The 19,625-nt window shown below is 38.9% G+C and overlaps 1 protein-coding gene across 1 annotated transcript; it reads left to right on the forward strand.

Moving 5' to 3' along the window:
* Window positions 1-10,389: 10,389 nt before the first annotated feature.
* LOC100949215 (putative olfactory receptor 2W6) lies at window positions 10,390-11,343 on the forward strand. The gene has a single exon (XM_003803488.1). It carries the CDS (start codon window positions 10,390-10,392, stop codon window positions 11,341-11,343), a length of 954 nt encoding a protein of 317 aa, XP_003803536.1.
* Window positions 11,344-19,625: the final 8,282 nt, after the last annotated feature.

Raw genomic sequence — 19,625 nt, forward strand, 5'->3', positions numbered from 1 at the left:
TTTAAAGATCTAGGAAAAATAACACTTCATTTTGTATGGAATCAGAAAAAACCTCGAATAGCAAAGACATTACTCAGGAACAAAAACAAAGCAGGAGGAATTACATTACCAGACCTCAGACTATACTATAAATCGATAGTGAACAAAACAGCATGGTACTGGCACAAAAAAGAGAGGTAGATGTATGGAACAGAATAGAGAGCCAAGAGATGAATCCAGCCACCTACCGTTATCTGATCTTTGACAAGCTGATTAAAAACATTGAGTGGGGAAAAGGTTCCCCATTTAACAAATGGTGCTGGGCTAACTGGCTGGCGACCTGTAGAAGACTGAAAGTAGACCCACACCTTTCACCATTAAGTAAGATAGACTCTCACTGGATTAAAGATTTAAACTTAAGACATGAAACTATGAAAATACTAGAAGTGTAGGGAAAACACTTGAAGAAATTGGCTTGGGCTATAATTTTATGAGGAAGACCCCTTGGGCAATTGAAGCAATGTCAAAAATACACTTTTGGGACCTGACCAAACTAAAAAGTTTCTGCACAGCCAAGAACACAGTAAATAAAGTGGATAGACAGCCCTCAAAATGGGAGAAGATATTTGCTGGTTATGTCTCAGACAAAGGTTTAATAACCAGAATCCACAGAGAACTCAAATGTATTAGCAAGAAAAAAAAAGTGATCCCATCTCAGGGTGGGCAAGGGACTTGAATAGAATTTTCTCTAAAGAAGATAGGCACATGGCCTACAGATATATGAAAACATGCTCACCATCCTTAATCATCAGAGAAATGCAAAACTACTTTGCAATCAAAACTACTTTGAGGTACCACCTAACCCCAGTAAGATTAGCCCATATCACAAAATCCCAAAAACAGAGATGTTGGCGGGGATGTGGAGAAAAGGGAACACTTCTACACTGCTGGTGGGAATGCAAATTAATTTGTTCCTTTTGGAAAGACATTTGGAGAACACTGAGAGAACTAAAAATAGACCTGCCATTCGATCTTGCAATTCCTCTGTTAGGTATATATCCAGAAGACCAAAAATCGAATTACAACAAAGATATTTGTATCAGAATGCTTATTGCAGCCCAATTCATAATTTCTAGGTCATGGAAGAAGCCTAAATGCCCATTGACCCATGAATGGATCAATAAATTGTGGTATATGTACACCATGGACTACTATGCAGCCCTAAAGAAAGATGGAGACTTTACCTCCTTCATGTTTATATGGATGGAATTAGAAAATGTTCTTCTTAGCAAAGTATCTCAAGAATGGAAGAAAAAGTATCCACTGTACACAGCCCTATTTTGAAACTGATTCATAGCTTTCATAGGAATGTTATAACCTAATTATAGCCTTAGAATGTGGGAAAGGGGTGGGAGAGGGGAGGTGAAGGGGTGGATGGGGGGAGGGTGGGTCATGGGTGGGGTCACCTCTATGGTTTATCTTACAAGGGTACAAGTGAATCTTTCTAAAAGCAGAGTATTAATGTCTTGACTCAATAACTGAGAAAATGACATGAAGGTTATGTTAACCAGTTTGATGAGAATATTTCAAAATGTATGTGAAAACAGCACACTGTACCCCATGATTGCATTAATGTACACAGTTATGCTGTAAGAAATAATAAAGGAAATTTGAATGGGGGTAAAAAGACTTTACTCATTCTCACTAAGCAGGAACTAAGTAAGAGTTTGGTTTCAAATGAACAGTTTTCCATTCTCCAAAGGAATTTATGAATAAGGAGGGCTGGCAATAGAGGCTTTACCTGGTCCTGGAATTTGGTGCAATTTGAATACCCCCCTCCCAAAAAAAGAAACCTAATTTGTCCATAGTCAAAGAGCTTATGGTAGTAGGTTCTGGAATTGAATCCAAATCTACAGGGACACAATATCTGCTTCATTTCTGTTCTACCATTTGGATCAGGATATAATGGATTTATTTGATTAAAATGCTTAGACTAGTGGCCAGAGCACAGGAAATGCTGCATAGATGTTTAATACACAAAACACACCAACATATTACATAAGCTGGAAGAAATGGGTGAATTCCTAGCAACCTACCAAGACTGATTCAGGAAGAAACAGAAAATTTGAACAGACCAACAATGAGTAAGGATATTGCATCAGTAACATATTATCTCTTATCAAAAAAAAAAAGCCTGAAACCAGATGGATTCACTGCTGAATTCTACAAAACATTTAAATAAGAACTAATACCACTACTTCCCAAATTCTTCTGAGAAATTGAAGAGGAGGGAGTACTTCCAAACTCATTTTATAAGGCCAATATTCCCGATACCAAAGCCAGACAAAGCCACAAGAAAATAAAACTACAATGGCATGACTGAAGTAACATGAAGAAGAAGACCAGGACACAGATGAGAAGTACAAACTGCAAGAGGTAAGGCTCACAAAAGGTGCAGGAAAGCCCCAAAACCTTCATCAGGGAACAAAGGGTTGAACTATTGCTAGTGACTTTCTGGTATACATACTTATCAGGGGCTACGTGACTTACTTCTTGACCCTTGCAAGGAAGTGTTGTAAGGATGTTAATCTGTAACATGTGCCTATCATAAAACATTTGTGCTCTCTCTCATCCAGGAACACTGAGTCACTTGGCGGTTTGCCTACAAGTCACAAGGGATCTCGAGGTTTGCCAGGAGATTGTCTTGTTCTCAGAAGTTCCTCAAATGAGGTCAAGAAGTGGTAAATGTTGTGATGGCAGTATGTTAAACTAGGGTCCCACTGTACAGGCCAGTATCTCTGATGAATAAAGGTGCAAAAATTCTCAACAAAGTATTAGCAAACCAAGTCCAATTACATGTTAAAAAGATTATTCCTCATAATCAAGAGGGATATTTCAGGGGTCAAGGGTGATTCTACATATGCAAATAAATAAATGTGTTACATCACATCAACAGAATGAAGGACCAAAAGCACAGCTTAATAGACAAAGGGACAGAATTTGACAAAATTCAATATTCATTTGTGATAAAATCTTTCAACAAAATAGATACAGAAGAAATGTGCCTCAACACAATGAAGGCAGTGTATGACAAACACACAATTAACATACTAACTGGTGAAAAGTGGGAAGCTTTTTCTCTCAGATCAGTAATAAGACTTGGATGCCCACTCTCACCACCTTATTCAACACAATACTGGAAGTCCTAGCGAGAGCAATTAGATAAGAGAAAAAAGGCATTCATATTGGAAAGGAAGGACGAAATTGTCTTTGGTTGATCTTATATATGGAAAATCTTAAGGACTACATGAAAAATCTCTTAGAACTAATAGATAAATTTAGTGGAGTTGTTGGTTAGAAGTTCAAAATACAGCTCAGTGCCTGTGGCTCAAGTGGCTAAGGCGCCAGTCACATACACCTAAGGTGGAGGGTCCAAATCCAACCTGGGTCCACCAAATAACAAAGATGGCTGCAACCAAAAAACAGCCGGGCATTGTGGCAGGTGCCTGTGGTCCCAGCTACTTGGGAGGCTGAGGCAGGAGACTTGCTTGAGCCCAGGAGTTGGAGGTTGCTGTGAGCTGTGATGCCACAGCACTCTACCCAGGGGGACAGCTTGAGGCTCTGTCTCAAAAAAAAAAAAAAAAAGAAGAAGTTCAAAATACAAAAATCTGTAGAATTTTTGTGCACAAATAATGAACTATCCGAAAAAGAAATCAGGAAAACAAGCCCATTTACAATAGCATAAAAAATAAATACACAAAACAAATACTATATTATTTTCCTGCAAAAGCCAGAAAATTAACTTTGTTTTTATTGCTTGCTAATTAATACATATTTTTTCTCATCATAGGCACAAGTCTCTGCTCATGTTTAATGGCACTCATTTGTCAATTTCTATTACTTGTTCAAGATTCAACTAAAGATTTATTCTTTCTCACCATTGTCTTATTCAGAATATCATTATATTCTCTTTATTATATCAGCAATATGGACCTAATTTGTAGAACATAATTTGCTTACTTTGACAATCTTCTTTGTGCATAGTAATTAATGCCAATAGTTGGCAAGATATAATAAATATTGGGTTGGGATTAAAACTTGCTTATTTAAAGAGTTTGTAATTTTTATGTTTATCCTTTAAATGAAATGTAACACTTTCAAGTACAGGGGAAATAGTAAATTTTGTGTGTGCATGTATATATGAATACAGGTAAACACTATTCAATTAGTCTTGTGTAATTAGTCAATAGTTAAATAATGTCTTTTGTAATTAATACTATTAGGAGGAATTACTTCTCTTCTCTCATCTCTAAATTTAAGTCATTTTAGTCATTAAGTCATCACTAAAATGATGTGTTGTGTCTGAAATGAAATTGTTGTTTTGCTTTCCTCTCTACATTTTCCACAATAATCTCTTGAGAGTCATGTCCCTATACGATATTCCTCAAATCTCTAGATAGTGGAAGGAGACCTTAAGGGCCCAGACAATTCATCAGCATAAACAACAGAAACCCTTACTACAGAATTTAGAGGGGCTTTTTGCCTAACACCTCTAAAAGTGTTATTATGTGAGAGAAACACTGGGGTGGAGGTGGGTGGTTAGTGTCAACTATTCACCTTTGTAGGGCAAAAGTAGAGAGGTAATTTTTTCTGAAGTGATAGGAGGTCATTACCCCCATTCCAGTGACTATGGTGTGCTCACCACAGATTAGAGCTGAGCCGTCAAAGACCAGAATACGTATTTCTTCTGGGTCAGTCTTTCAGAGAAAGCTAGTGTTTCTTCATCTCCTCACTTTTAATTGGTATTAAATCAAATGTAAGTAGTCAATTAAAGCTTTCATGTTTGTTCCCTACATATTTGCTGTTTTAACTAAATTAAGATTTTCCAGCCAACATGTGGTCGTTTTACCCACAGACAATCCTCTTCCTTTGAACTTCTTGTCTCTTAAAGTTACCCAACTATTATTCCCCACATGACGTAACCTCAGGAAGAGGTTGTGCTTAGGCACAGCCTGGGTTATAGTAGATCTTAGTATAAAAATGATCTCTACATGTGTTTCTATTACTCGCACCAAATTGAATCCCTTAATTGATTTATTTATATAGAAAATATATCAATATATATTTATATTGATTTATTCTTTATTTACTTAAAGAAGTATGCTTTGGACAAGGCACAAAGCATTGTAAAATCCTAACCTAAATGATTCTGCAGTTTGTTTTCCCTGAGAGAGCCATAGATCAAAGCATTTCTTTGATCAAAGCAATCGTTTCTTTTGGTCATCTCTAGCTAGAGAATAATCCAGTCAAAAGGTTGGAGTAACCCTTTTTGACATTTCCTTTTATTATCTGTAGGCCAACCACATTCATCTTCCACCTCTTCTATTTTCCATTTATTATACCCCCAAACTTCCTCTTCTAAAATTGGAACCAAGACCTTGTCAAAATGTAAAAAGGTGAGGGTTTTGGTCTGAAGCATAGCAGGATGAGCCTGTCAGATGCTGTCTTTTTATAGCTCAAGAACTTAGCTCAAGTTCTTCTTAAAGATCTTGATAAGGATAAGGGCAAGTTCTAGGCCATCTTTTGATAATTGTTTTTCTTCTTGGAAAAGTATGCTGGCTCCTCCTGTCTGCCATCTGCTCCTTAACAAGAGGGATGATCTGGGAAGGGGCGTCTTCAGTTCCAGTGCTACATCTCATCCCAGATGCTCTCATGATTTCTTCTGAGGTCAGTATGAATGTATAAAACTGGGGCAGTGATGAGGGAATATTTCTTTAAAAGAATTGCTGGCAGATACATGTCATTTGAGATCATGGGCTCCCAGAACAATGTCCTGGAATAATAATGCTTTTGAAAGTTTAGCATAATCCAGTGAAAGTCATATAAGATATATTTTTCTTTTTTTCTAAGTGTTCTGATTTTCATTAAAACATCTGAGTGTCTTTAAACACTATAAGTATTTTATGTAATATTCTGAAAAATCTTGTGACGCAGCACTGATATTCCCTTGTCAAATGGAACTGATTCTCATGATTACATTCAGGTCCGTGAGATATGTGGATCTATGTGTTTCAGATACTAGGGTAAAATGCTTTGCACCCTATTGCAATTTCAAAGATCTGACTTATAGACTCTTCATTGAAACAGGTAATCAGAGAAGTCCATGGTTAGGCAAAAGTATTTTTTAGATATATGATGAGCTTTCTAGATTTCTACATACTTTCCCCAACAATTTAGTAGTTTCCATTTGAACATAAATTCTGAAAAGCACAAGAATGTTCAGAACAACCAGTGCCAACTAAATGGTGTTTGAAAAGCAGAGGGCATTAACCATGTTCTGTTGTGGAGGAAGTAGAGGAATAGAGAGAGAAAATCCATGCCAGGAACCTTCCTTAGGCAGATGTGAGCTTAAGATACAATGACTCAATTGAGGTTACCTGGGCTTCTCAGCTCCATTTTCAGTGCTCCATTTGTTACAATAAATGCCTGACAGTTCTGGGGCTCAGCCTGCACCCCTAAGGAGCCAGCAGGAAACATACTGTCATCTGGGGATATACAGATCATCTCCCTCCCACATACTGTGCTTCTGATGTCACAGAAGACCCTGCCCCCATTTAATTCTCCAATGGTTCTCCTGTACCACTTTTAATATCATCATCACTATTTTTTTTCCTAGAGACAGGATCTTGCTCTAGAAAAGGCTGGAGTGAAGTGACCCTATCATATAGCTCCCTGCAGCCTCAAAATTCTAGGCTCAAGTGATTCTCCTGTCTCAGCCTCCTGAGTAGCTGGGACTACAGGTGTGCCCCACAACAAATGGCTAATTTTAAAAATTGTTTTTTTATAGAGACAGGATCTCACTACATTGCCTAGCCTGAACTCTTGTTTTGACCTCTTGGCCTCAAGAAAGTCTCCTGCCTTGGCTTCCCAAAGCACTGGGACTTTAGGTGTAAGCTACTGCAGCAGGCATATCAATCTCTCCCTTTTTTGTTTGAGACAGAGTCTCACTTTGCTACCCTTGTTAGAGTGCCATTATGTTAAAGCTCACAGCAACCTCAAATCCTTGGGCTTAAGTGATCCTCTTGCCATAGCCTCCTGAGTAGCTGGGACTACAGGTGCCTGCCACAACACCCAGCTATTTTTAGAGACCAGGTCTCACTCTTGCTCACGTGATCCACTTGCCTTAGCCTCCCAAAGTGCTAGGATTACAGGCTGAGCCACCATACCTGGCCCTCCTCTCTCTCTCTCTTTTTTATTTTTTTTGAGACAGAGTTTTACTCTGTTGCCCAGGCTAGAGTGCCATGGCATCAGCCTTGCTCACAGCAACCTCAAACTCCTGGTTTAAGTGATTCTCCTGCCTCAGCCTCCTAAGTAGCTGGGACTATATGCACCTGCTACCATGCCTTCCTTGGTATGTAGAGTTGGGATATTGGTCTTGCTGTGGCTGGTCTTGAACTCTTGACCTCAAGGGATCTTCCTGCCTCAGCCTCCCAGAGTGCTAGGATTAGAGGCATGAGCCTCAGTGCCTGGCCACCATCACTATTTTTTAAATGGTGGTATTTGGCCACCACAGGATAAGAATGTGTTAACTATGAAGTAGATGGAACCTAAGGGCTACTACACAAGGCAGCCAGACCATGAGATAAATATGAGGGCATGGGAAGTGGATAAATGCCTCTCAAATTTTTGACAAGGTAATTAAATAAGGATGTCTTCCCCTTGTGTGAAGTTTGTGGCTGGGATACTCTTGCACTGTAAGAGTAATTTTAATTTTTAATTTGCAAGAGTAAATTTAAAAATGTACTTTTAAAATGCTGATTTCATAAAAAGGGAATGGTAGCTATTTAAGGACTCTGTACATCGATTAAGTCCCTTTGTGCTAAAGGACATAATCTTTTAAGTGTACCCAAGAGGGAGCAGACTCAGGAAGCACACCATGCTAACCAAGCCCATGTGGAGTTATCTGATAGGAATGAATGCTATTCGTTGGTCAAAGGGTTAAGAGGCCCATAAGAGGACCAGAATATTGAGGTACGATGTTAGTGAGGATAGTATGTTCAGGTCCTTAGGTGGAAAACAAGAATGAAAGAGGAGAGTGGGGTAGTACAATGAGTGTTAGCTGATCCAAGGTGTATCACAGGTCTGCAACTTACAAGAACAGGTATGAATTTGCCACCTACAATAGGAGCACCTGTTTCAATGAGACAGGACCACTTCCTTTCTTATTTCTGAAAATACACATGGGAATTCTTAATCTCCCAATCCCCCTTTTCTAATTTCCATACAGGCAACTATGTGATTGTCTTGAGATCACGGAGTTTGGGTTATTTTTTTTTAAGATACCAAGCCCCAGGTCTGGGACAGAGCAGTTAGTAAACAGAGGTGATGAGTACAGGATGACTTGAATAAATGGCTCTTTGAGTTCACGTTATAATTTCCAAGCTCCCGTTCATGCTCATCTAGTTTAGTTCTAGCATTCTCAGATTGAGATCTAAGTATGCTGTGCTCATCACAAACTCAGTTTCTAAGTCATCTCTTAAACTGGTTTGTCTATAACAATCAAGTTGACTGTTCTTTACAAAACTCCAGTTCTGGGCAGGGCCAATAGCTCAGTGGATAGGGCGCCAGTCACATGCACGAGGGATGGTGGGTTTGAATACAGCCTGGGCCTGCTAAAACAACAACAACAACAACAACAACAACAACAACAACAACAAAAATAGCCTGGTTTACTTGGGAGGCTGAGACAAGAGAATCCCTTAAGCCCAAGAATTTGAGGTTGCTATGAGCTGTGACGCCATGGCACTCCACCCAGGACAACAAAGTGAGACTCTCTCTTAATAAAACAAACAAACAAACAAAAAACCCACCTCCAGTTCTAATTGTTCATCATACAGTATATGCCTCCCTGGCAAACACTACTCTTTTCTGAGTTTAGGGTTGATCACCCCTCTAATTAGACCACAAATGGACACATCTGGCATCTGGACAACAAAGCTGCAGAAAATCATGGGGGTGCATTTACAGACCCTTTATTCACATTATATCTTAACTTCTTCAGCAGGTGAGTCCTTCAAGCCAAAAGGACTTTATAATAGGAAATTATATTTATACAATCAACATTTAATTGTCAACATGTAAAAATATTTTTCTCCTGTTAATTTCTTAATTCTAGGGGAATTCTATGTTCTCAAACATTTGATTGGTATCTATTCAATAATGTAAATATTTAGTTTGGTCTCATTGAACCAATGCACATCAGAAAATATACCTACTGCAAAAATAATCCTCCATAATGATTCTGATTATTCCAAGTAGTTGACCTCTGGGCGTAGTATTATATAGACCTCAAACACACAAAACAGTCTTCCTTATATTTCTGCTCTTTTGTGAGTGGTCATGGCAGGTCAAAAATCCTTTCATCTTTGCAAAATCAAAGCTGCTTTTGGTGTCTCTAATAATGCCACCCTAATCATTGAGTCATGAGATTGGATCAAATCGTTCAACAATTCAGAGGCAAGTGAATTCACGGATGAGTTATTTTCAAGGGTTCTAGGCTGTTACTTCTCTGAAAACGTATAGGTATTACGAGTAACTGATAACTAGATGTTGTGTGTCATTCCTGTCCAAATTCTGTTCATAGCACAGAGTAAGTCATGACATCTTTTTACTCAATCAATTTATAAACTTTGAAACACACAAATGTGAAATGTGGAAATGTGAAAGTTAATTGTTTTAATTGAAGCTATTGTCCTACAAATTTTAGGAGATTTTATCAGGTAGGAGAGAAATTGGTTCAATGTTAGAGTCTGATAAAAGTTTGTTTTTTTACATTACTTAATTTCTGAAAGTACCAAAAAAGGGTTTAAAATAATTTCATATTTTTTACATATCTAGCCAGTTGACTAGACCAGAGTGCAATTGAAGAAAAAGTTAAAATTCCGATCCTTTACAGACAAAAATCTTTACTTGACATCTTGCTCTACAAGTCTGAGCAATCAGCAGTCAAAACAAACTTGTTAAAAAAAATGGCTAGAACTGTTGGAGGCTGAGGCGGGTGGATTGCCTGAGCTCAGGAGTTGGAGACCAGCCTAAGAGCCAACTCCATCTCTACTGAAAAATAAATAGAAAAAAGTAGCCAGGTGTGGTGGCCAGCACCTGTAGTCTCAGCTACTCAGGAGTCTGAGGCAAGAGAGTGGCTTGAGCCTGAGTTTGAGGTTGCTGTGAGCTGTGACAGGACAGCACTCTACCCATTGGGACAGAATGAGACTCTGCCTTAAAACAAAACAAAACAAGCAAAAAAACGTGGCTAGTGCAATGAATCGTGTCCATTAAGGTGACAAAACAGTGTGTCCCATTTCTGATTACAGCACACATGTGAACCTCTCTAGGTATACCCAACCCAGGGCCATGGAGAGGATCAATGACAGCTGTGAAGAAGACTTCATTCTGCTCGGGTTCTCTGACCGGCCCAAGCTGGAAACTGTCCTGTTTGTTGTCAACCTAGTCTTTTACTTTCTGGCTGTTACTGGCAACTCCACCATCATCTGCCTCTCCCTGGTGGACCCTGTGCTGCACACGCCCATGTACTTCTTCCTCAGCAACCTGTCCCTCCTTGACCTCTGCTACACCACCAGCAGCATCCCCCAGATGCTGGTCAACCTCTGGGGTCCTCGCAAAACCATCACGTACGTGGGGTGCGTCATCCAACTCTTTGCTTTCCTGTCTGTGGGGGGGATCGAGTGCATTCTCCTCTCGGTCATGGCCTACGACCGCTTTGTGGCCGTCTGCAAGCCACTGCACTACATGACCATCATGCACCCGCAGCTGTGCCTGCAGCTGGCGGCCTTTGCCTGGCTCAGCGGGATTGCCAATTCCATCCTGATGTCGCCCCTGACCATGTCTCTGGGCCGGTGCTGTCGCCGCGGCATCAACCACTTTGTGTGTGAGATGCCGGCTATCATCCGCATTTCCTGCGTGGACAGCAGCCGGGTGGAAGGGCTGGCTTTCTTCCTGGCCATCCCCATCGTCCTCGTGCCTCTCACCATGATTCTGGTGTCCTACGGCTACATCGCCGCTGCGGTGCTGCGCATTAAGTCTGCTGCTGGCAGGCGAAAGGCCTTCAACACCTGCTCCTCCCACATGGCCGTCGTGTCCCTCTTCTACAGCGCCATCATCTACATGTACATGCAGCCTGGGAACGTGGCGAGCCAGGACCAGGGCAAGTTCCTCACTCTTTTCTACTGCCTCGTGACCCCTACTCTGAATCCCTTCATCTACACGCTGAGGAACAAAGACGTGAAGGGAGCCATGTGGAAGGTTCTGGGGAAAGACCGCAGCCTACTGGACACCGGAGGACACTGATGGGGGCAGGCGACACTCGCCTCGGGATTCCTTCACCTCTACAAAGCGTTCCCTACTTCGGAACCACAGTGCAAAATGGCATAACAACGGCTACCACATGAACGGTGCCTCCTGCTCTCTTTTTCTCAGCCAGGCAGACTCTGAATGACTCACATCTTTCCTTGCCTGTGGGCTGGCCTTCCTCCAGCTCCTTCAAAGTGAAAGAGTGAATTGCAAAAGATAATGTACTGGTGGAGAGAAGCTGCTTCCTCTTTGCTTAAGAGGATTTTACAGCGAGAGAATGATTTCTTTGCAGCTCAGTTGCGACTCTGATTCTTCTGAGCTATAATGTCAATATTAGATTGTTGGGGACCACCCCCAAACTATGCCCTGAGTTCCCTCCCAGGGGCTGGCAGAGACCAGAGGATGAGGGAAAGAATAAAAAGTCAAACACAAGGGGAAGTGTTTTAAAGGAACAGCTGCGTCAGAAGTCTGTCTGCTTTCAACCGGGAGGACCAGTGGGCAGCCTCTAGCTCCACGCTAGCTCCATCTTTAGCGCATACACCATTGTTTTAATCATCAATCTAATGAAGGACGGCTAACAAGTATGTCATGGTTCTTGCTGAGCTTGTATTTTCTCACCAAACTATGTCTTTAACTAAGTACCTTAATTAGACTGATTTACCTTTTACTATTATTGCTCTAAGTTATTTACGATCTTAACACAAATAGATCATAGGATGGGGAACACAGTCCAGGAGCAGGATGTCAAAACATATGTGTGCCCCATTAGTCCAGACACACAAATCACAGGAGTAGCAACTGACCCTCAAGAAGCCTTGTGCTCTGACAACTGACACTTCTGACCATAACACCGTGACAGAAGAAAAGAGCTATTTTTCCCCTTATCTTGTCCTGAGTGATTCTTTCTCTGTTTATGAGATTTTAAACATTCTGCATTCCCTAACTCCCTGAAAGCATTCACTTTCCCTGAGAGGGCAGCCCCACCAGCCCAGGACAGCTTTGCCTGCTTAGTTACCTCACAGCACAGCAGAGTTGCCATGGGGCAGGGGGTGAAGTTACAGCAAAGTCTGGAGAGTCTTAAAGAGGCCAGGCCTCCTGCAGTGCATTTTTCACCAGGCTTTGGGTTTCTCTGATCCACTTCTCTACTGTCTCTGTTCCCTTTCACTTATCATCTGCAATCATTTTCTTAATTCAATTCCTAACCTACTTACAACTAACAATTGAATATTGGTTTTAAGCTTAGTAAATCATTATTTCTAGCAATGCAAGCACATCAAGATATGACTCTTCCCTTAAGTACCCATATGTACATCCTCATTAGATCAGATACGTGTACAGGAGGAAGACGACACCATGGCAGAAATGTGTATGGGTCTCTGTGAGAAGTGTTATTTTAGAGTACACTTATTCCTTCTCATATGCCTTTTTGTTCTGAATTGTCCAGACCCCGATGGAGATGATGCTATTACTTTTTCAGGCTGTTGCTTGCTGCCCTCCTGCTGTCCTGAACAGGTGTTTTTATGTCCTTCTTTCTTTCTTCCTTCCTTTTCTCTTTCTTTCTTTCTTTCTTTCTTTTTTTGACACACTCTCACTCACCCTGGCTAGAGTGCCATGGTGACATCATATCTCATAGCAACCTCAAACTCTTGGACTTAAGCAATCAATCCTCTTGCATCAGCCTCCTGAGTAGCTAGAAATATAGGCATTTGCCACTATGTCCTGCTACTTTTTCTATTTTTAGTTGAGAGGGGGGTCTTGCTTTTGCTGAGGTTGGTCTTGAACTCCTGAACTCAAGCAATCCACCTGCTGCCTCCCAGAGTGCTAGGATTACAGGCATGAGTCACCACACCTGGCCCTGAGCAGATGTTGCAGAACTGCTTAACTAAGAGCAGTGTTTTCTATATATTTCATGCCATCTGCCATAAGTGGATTCTTAAATCAATTTAAAGGATGCAGAAAGCATTTAAAAATGGGCTAGGATAGAAAATTTCATAGGGGACTATGCATGGCAGAGCGAGTCACTTGTGTATGTGTGTGTTTGTGTGTGTGAGAGAGAGAATGAGAGTGAGAGAGAGAGCACAAGAGAGAAATGTATTCCTCATACAGGATACAAAACTTTGAGTCGTTACTTTAGAGAGTTTCAGTTGGAGCAAGTTTCTAAGCAGCCAGTATGTTTGTACTGGGGGGAAATTTAGGGATATGACTCATAGAACAATGGTACGGACGGGAAGAGTGTGGGAATCACGGGACTCACAGCTGCTTGGTAGGAGAGGGCTTGCCAGGATAAATAACAATGATTTTGAAAATGATAACATTAATATGCTAATTATGATGAAAATGAAACTATTTTTTCGACTCATGTATTAACAACTTACTGACAATTCTGACGCAGGAATGTGTTAAGGTTTATTGGCAAGTCATAGATTATTTCAAATTTTTTCCTGAAAATATAGTAAAAAGTAAAAGTGAGAATCTTTGATTAAGTTGTAAAAATAAATAAAATCTTGCCTATTTCTAGGAGCTACTTAGTTTCTATAATGGCTAATTTTAATATGTCTATTTTATTAGGCCATAGTGCCCAGGTATTTGGTCAAATACCAATCTGAACATTACTATAGAGGTATTTTTTTTAGACAAGATTACTATTTAAAACAATAGACTCTGAGTGGTGTAGATTACTCTCCATGATGTGGGTGGCCTACCCTGATCAGTGGAAGGTTGTAAGAGATAACAGACTTCTTCCAAAGAAGAAGAAATTCGTGCAGTCTGCCTTCAGGCTTGAGTTGCAATATCAGTGTTTTCTGGGTCTCCAGCCGGCCCTACAGACTTAGGATGTCCCCAAAGTGTGTGAGCCAGTTCTTTAAAATAATTTTTTCTCTATTTCTTCATGCCTGTAAATATGTATATGTATGTATATGTACCTGTGTATATACACAAATGTACATAGACATTCTATTGGTTCTGTTTCTCTGGGGAACTCTGACTAATATAGTCTCCATTACTAATTTTAAAAAATCCATAAAAAATTAAGCATGTCTTTATTAAATCTGCTTTAGCTTTCACTTAAAAAAAGAAAACCTAAGCTCTTTAGTTACATATGCAGTTTTCATATTTCTTTCCTCATGTTCAAATATGTATTTCTTTAAACAGGATAATCTTTGCCTGTATTTTCAGTCCAAAATTCCTCATTGGATTATTAGAGGTTAAAAAATAGTGGATATTGCAGAAAAATAGTGGATATTGCAAGTCAGCTTACATCTACATGACTTTTCTGTAGGTGAAAAGAAGTTTACTGCCATATTTCCTCTTCTGTGTATCTTGTTAAGCCTCTGAATTGTTTTGCTGTTTTGTTTTGTAATTTTGATATGTTTATTCTGGTGTCTACTAAGCATGACCTCTGTTACAACACCACATGCATGTAGTGTTGGGGGCCTATATCAACAACTGTGTCAAGCTGAGCGTTGTGGCAGCCACCTGTAGTCCTAGCTACTCAGGAGGCTTGTAAGAGAATCACTTGAGCCCAAGAGTTTGAGGTTATTGTAAGCTATGATGCCACAGCACTCTACTCAGGGTAACAGAATGAGACACTGTCTCAAAACAAACAAACAAACAAACAAACAACCCAACTGTGTTAGAACAAACTGTTATGCTGTGCTGAAATAAATCTTTTAGAATTTGAATGCACAATTTTCCATTTTTTTTGCAAGGAGTAAGTCCAATGGGTACTTTCTAACTGTCCAGGGGCCCCACTCAATTTTTATATGCCTACAGTATTAGTTATAACAAGATGGATGAGGTCAATTATTACAATGGTGTAAACATTTCCAACTGTTTATGAAACATAATTTACAACTTTTAATGGACAATTCCCTAAATGTTCTAACAAAAAATGCTTTATATTGCTAACATGCAGAGTCTAGCTGTAGAAAACATATGAAATCCTCTGTTTTTTATCAAAAAATACTCATCAGTAAATAAATATTGATACTATAAGATATAGAATTAGAGTAGTTGAATAGTTCAATAGTTCTATGTAACTATTCTATAAATACACTCCTTTTCTTTCTAAACAAAAGAAATCATTGACCTAGTGTTTTTCCCACTCAGAACCTTTATTTGACAATTTTTTCAAGGTTCACCATTAACTATAATTCAAAATCATGAATGTGAGATCCCTGCCTAAGGGATCTTGAATTATCTTTGGTAGGGAGTTGCTTCCTAAAGGCCAAGAATAAATCTCATGCCCTAGAGAAAAGGGGATACAGAGTTAGATTTAATTTCATTTTAGAAAAGAGAAAATGGCATTTCTCATCTAAAAAAAAATTGTGAATGTGGCTCCAAATGGAATTTTAATTAAGGTGATAATAATTTTATCCCATTTAATTTCATCATCTTTGTCTTTATTTTCCTTTCTTGATATCAGAAATGTGGTCTAAAAATGTTTAATTGGCTTATGATGATGATGGTAAGGAATGCAAATGTTAATGATTATGGTGATGATGATATTGTTAAAGTGATTAACAATCTTACTATATATCTTGCTATAAATGTGGAGACCATATATTTTCTCCTTCTCCATTTACTTCTTCTTTGGAAGCCCAAATCTCATTGTTTTTGGACCTTGAATTAAGAAAATGCACGGGCAATGGGAGTGAGAACCCCAGAGTAGATGTAAGATATGGGGGTGTAATATGTAGTATTGTCGTATAATCTAAATAAACAAAGGCCAAGGGACTTTCCCCAGGGACTAAGAGGTGGTGGTCTCATCTCAATTCATTTTATTTCAAATAGGGGGTTATTTGCCAATAAACAAATTGACATCTACTGCATGTCAGTAGTGATTGCCTTACCATTGGTGGTTAATAACCTTCTATAGCATAGATGCCCCTTCAATCTGTCCACACTTCATCTCCTTTGATCCACTGTATTTTTGGTCTGTTACAAGCAGTGCAGCCTGTACTCCAAATAATAATCAAAGGCCATGTGAAGAAAACCAGAAATCTTTTTTAAAGGAATAAAAGATCTATCTGCATATAGAGAGAGGCATAATTCCTAATGTTTGTGCTATGTATTGTACTGAGTACTTTACACCATTTCTCATTACTTAATTCTCCATAGAAACCCTTTAAGATGGGTGTTATCTCACTTTACAGATGAAGACAACAGGTGGGTTTGTTGACCAAAAGGCACATGGTTATTAAGTGAGGAGTCAAGACCCAAGCAGGTATTTATTTCACGAGGTGATTCCAGACCCTGAGCTCTGCTCCTCTGCTGTTATTTATCCACACAGAGGTCTCCATCCTGCAAAATGTCAATGCTCCATCCTGCAAAAATGAAAATTCTTCTTACATTAATTTAAAAATGTGGTTTAATGTCAATTAGAGTTCCAATAAGATGTTGTTTTGGAAAGTAAGAAGGGAATTTGTCATGATTTTAATCTGGTGGAGCAAACATAGTGACAGCCCTGAAAAGTCTAAATTTGAAGAATAGAAACAATAATGCTATTCCTGAATAAACTCCAGTCCTGAATCGACACCCAGTCTTGAGGTCCAGAGGATCCTTTTCAGAGATCCTCCTGCCTCTCCCTTTTGCTTTCTTGGGGGACACTAAAAACTTGACTACTGAGCTTAAACAAAACCGTGTGTGGGTAACAGAAAATAACAGGGTATCTGAACTCCAGCGATTTTTAATTCACCTTTCCAAGGAGTCAGGTAAAGTTTTTAAGAGTCTTTTTTAAATTTTTATATATTTTTAATTAAATCATAACTGCGTACATTGATCCATTTATGGGGTTCAGTGTACTGATTTGATATACAATGTGAAATGCTTACATTGAACTAAGTAACACATTCATTACAATTATACTCTTTTCTTAATAGTTTTGAAATGTACTATTGCATCACATCACATTAGGTGAGGTCTCCCCAAATACCCTCCCTCTTCTCACCTGTGCCCTCCCCTCCCCTCTCTCTCCTCATCCTTTTTACTTTCTAGACTATAGTTATGTTTTACTATACACATGAATGTGCAGGTGATTATATATTGATTCCATAGTAGTATTGAGTACATTTGGATACTTTTTTCCCCATTCTTGAGATACTTTACTAAGAAGAATATGTCCCAGCTCCATCCAGGTAAACATAAAAGATGTGAAGTCTCCGTATTTTTTATGGCTGCATAGTATTCCATAGTGTATATATACTATGATTTGTTAATCCAGTCATGGGTCGATGGGTGCTTGGGCTGTTTTCCTGTCTTGGAGATGATGAATTGGGCTGCAATAAACATTCTGGTGCAAATGTCTTTGTTGTAAAACAATTTTTGATCATCTGGGTATATCCCAGTAGGGGAGTTGTAGGATCGAATGGTAGGCCTACTTTTAGTTCCTTGAGTATTCTCCAAACTTCTTTCCAAAATGGTCAAATTAGCTTGCATTCCCACCAGCAGTGTAGAAGTGTTCCCTTCCCTCGGTATCCATGCCAACATCTGTAGTTTTGGGATTTGGTGATGTGGGCCAATCTTACTGAAGTTAGATGATATCTCAAAGTGGTTTTAATTCACATTTCTCTGATGATTAAGGATGATGAGCATTTTTCATGTGTGTGTAGGCCATGTGCCTGTCTTCATCAGAGAAATTTCTGTTCAAGTCTCTTCCCTACCTGGAAATGGGGTTTTTGTTCATTTCTTATTGATTAGTTTGAGTTCTCTGTAGATTCTAGTTATTAGACCTTTGTTGGAAGCATAACCTGCAAAATTCTTCTTCCATTCTGAATGTTGTATGTTTGCTTTATTTACTGTTCTCTTGGCTGTCCAAAAGCTTTTTAGTTTTATCAGATCCCAGTAATGTATTTTTGGTGTTGCTTAAATTGTCGTAGGGTTCCTCCTCATAAAATATTCTCCTAGGCTGATTTCCTCAAGTGTTTTCCTTGTACTCTCTTCTGGTAACTTTATAGTTTCATGTCTTAAGTTTAAATCTTTTATCTAGTGAGAATCAATTTTTTTTTAATGGTGAAAGATGGGGTTCCAGTTTTAGTCTTCTCCAGGTGGCAACAAGTTCACCCAGCACCATTTGTTAAATAGTGAATCTTTTCCCCCACAGAAAGTTTTTGATAAGCTTATCAAAGATCAAATGATGATAAGCAGCTGGGTTCATCTCTTGGTTCTCTATTCTGTTCCATACATCTACCTCTCTGTTTTTGTGCCAGTACCATGCTGTTTTGATCACTATAGATTTACAGTATAGACTGAAGTCTAGTAATGTCATAACTCCTGATTTGTTTTTGTTTCTTAGTAATGTATTTGCTATTTGAGGTTTTTTCTGATTCCATATAAAATGAAGCACTATTTTTTCAAGCTCTTTAAAGTATGATCATAGTGCTTTAATAGGGATTGCATCAAATCTGTAAATTGCTTTGGGTAGTATGGACATTTTAACAATGTTGATTCTTCCCACTATGAGCATGGTATGTTTTTCCATTTGTTAACATCTTCAGCTATTTCTATTCTCAGAGTTTCATAGTTTTCTTTGTAGAGATCTTTCATGTCCTTTGTTAGGTAAATTCCCAGATATTTCATATTCTTTGTCACTACTATAAAAAGAATAGAGTCCTTGACTATATTTTTAGTTTATGTTGGCATATATAAAACCTACTGAATTGTAAGTATTGATTTTGTATCCAGAGATGCTGCTATATTCCTTGATCACTTCTAAGAGTTTTGAAGTTGAGTCCCTGGGATTTTCCAGGTATAGGATCATATTATTAGTGAAGAGTGAGAGTGTGATCTCCTCTGACCCTATTTGGATGCCCTTGATTGCCTTTTATTTCCTGATTGCAATAGCTAAGACTTCCATTACTATGTTGAATAGCTGTGGAAACAATGGGCATCCCTGCCTAGTTCCTGACCTGAGTGTAAATGTCTTCAATTTTATTCCATTCAATACGTTATTGGCTGTGGGTTTGCTTTAGATGGCCTCTATCAGTTTAAGAAATTTCTCTTCCATACCTATTTTCTTAAGTGTTCTGATCATGAAAGGATGCTTGATATTATCAAAGGCTTTTTCTGCATCAATTGAGGGAATCATATGGTCTTTGTTTTTTTATTATAGTGATGTGATGTATTATATATATAGATTTGGGTATGTTGAACCAACCTGTAACCCTGGAATAAAACCAATTTGATCATGGTGTATAATTTTTTTGATGTGTTGTCAAATTCTTTTTGCTATGATCTTATTGAATATTTTTGCATTGATATTCATTAATGATATTGGCCTATAA

Source organism: Otolemur garnettii, unplaced genomic scaffold (genome assembly GCF_000181295.1).
Source record: "Otolemur garnettii isolate 467f Iridium unplaced genomic scaffold, OtoGar3 scaffold00313, whole genome shotgun sequence".
In the NCBI taxonomy this organism is placed as follows: domain Eukaryota; kingdom Metazoa; phylum Chordata; class Mammalia; order Primates; family Galagidae; genus Otolemur; species Otolemur garnettii.

What these genes read in the sequence shown, in the direction of transcription:
- LOC100949215 (XM_003803488.1), top strand. Translation starts at nt 10,390, where the DNA reads ATGGAGAGGATCAATGACAGCTGTGAAGAAGACTTCATTCTGCTCGGG.